Source organism: Cariama cristata, unplaced genomic scaffold (genome assembly GCF_000690535.1).
Source record: "Cariama cristata isolate BGI_N322 unplaced genomic scaffold, ASM69053v1 scaffold22555, whole genome shotgun sequence".
In the NCBI taxonomy this organism is placed as follows: domain Eukaryota; kingdom Metazoa; phylum Chordata; class Aves; order Cariamiformes; family Cariamidae; genus Cariama; species Cariama cristata.
Genome location: NW_009618436.1, coordinates 1,413 through 2,746, shown reverse-complemented (window position 1 = coordinate 2,746; position 1,334 = coordinate 1,413). Strand labels below are relative to the sequence as shown.

Below are 1,334 nucleotides of genomic sequence, written 5' to 3'. Positions count from 1 at the left end.
GGGCGGCCAGCCGCTGCTCCCACGACCCACCTTTTTTGATCTTTTTCTCCTGGATCTTCTCTGTGCACATCTTGTAGGCCTCTGACTGCTGGTATTCCCGCAGCTCCTTCATGTACTGCTGTTTCTCCCGCTCCGCTTCATCCAGGTACCGCTACGGTCACAGAGGGTCCTCAGCCTGGCCCAGCCCCAGGCTCCCTGGGGGGGCTGCTGACCCCTCCCCACTACTCAAGACCCAGCTCCTGCTCACCAGCCTGCCAGTACTGGGACAAGCTCCCTTCGTGGAGCTGCAGCCAGGTAACAAGCAAAGGGGTTTGGGGTGCAGGCTCTGGAGCATGCTCCCCAGCCCTGGGGGGGTTCTCTCCTGGGGGCTGGTACCTGCTTCTCCGAAAGCTGCAGCTTGCTCCACTCAGCCCCCAACATCTTGGTGATCTCCGGAAAGGGCAGGTCAGGATGCTGCGTGCGAATCTGCTCGCGCCGCTCGTTCAGAAAACGCACGTAGCCCGTCACGGGGGCTTTGGGGCCATTGGGAAGGATCTTCTTCCTCTTCTTGCCCTTGGGCCAGCCCCTCTTCTTCACCGGCTGGCACCCAGCAAAGGGAAAGGGACAACCCGTCGTGTATCAGAAAGGACGATGCCGTCATGACGGCAGGATGCAGGAGCAGCCCGCAGATCCACCTGGGCCTCCCGTCCCTCAAGGGAAGGTCTGGGCCTTTCCTCAGGCCACGGCCGCAGCCACGGCCTCGCCTCCTGGGGACTGTGTGGGGAGGGATGCGGGTACCGGAGCTCACCTCCTCCTCACCGTGCGGCTTCTCCCCACTCGTCCGTGTCGACTCTCCCTTCTCCTGCTTGATGGCCACCAGGAAGTTTCCATGCTGAGCTTTGCCCGTGGCATGTCTGCAACCAGAGTACCCGTCAGAAAGAGCTGGGAAAACTGCCGGGACCGATGGCAACACATCCCCTGGCAGCACGGTCTTGCGCTTGCCAGATCCTCCAGCTCTCGCCCAACCAAACAGCTCCCAAAATCGCTACCAGCCCTGGAGCCCCTGTTCCTCTGGGAGGGGAGGCCACAGTTGAGAGATGGGGCTTGAGCAGAGCCCAGCACCGGGCGAACAGGGCGATCCTTGGCACACAAAAGCTGCCCCAAGGTCCAGTGATAAACCTAGGACCTTTCAGTGACATTTGGAAGGGAGCTGGGAGCTGCCAGTGTTGCTCTTGGGGACAGGTAACAGTGACAGTCACATCCCTGTGTGCCACCAGGGCTCCGGTGCACACCTCGGCAAGGAGTCCCAAGCGGACGACAGAGTTGATACTCCTCTGCAAGGGAGGAGGAGCCGC

General features: G+C 61.5%; 1 protein-coding gene across 1 annotated transcript in view; it reads right to left on the bottom strand.

Moving 5' to 3' along the window:
• Positions 1-893, bottom strand: part of HMG20B (high mobility group 20B) — a gene marked incomplete at both ends in the record, with an annotated part of 2,489 nt that extends 1,596 nt beyond the window's left edge. Inside the window, 3 exons of the mRNA XM_009700862.1 lie at positions 31-151; positions 376-579; positions 788-893. Coding sequence (XP_009699164.1) covers positions 31-151; positions 376-579; positions 788-893 — 431 coding nt within the window. The remainder of the gene's footprint in view (positions 1-30; positions 152-375; positions 580-787) is intronic.
• Positions 894-1,334: the final 441 nt, after the last annotated feature.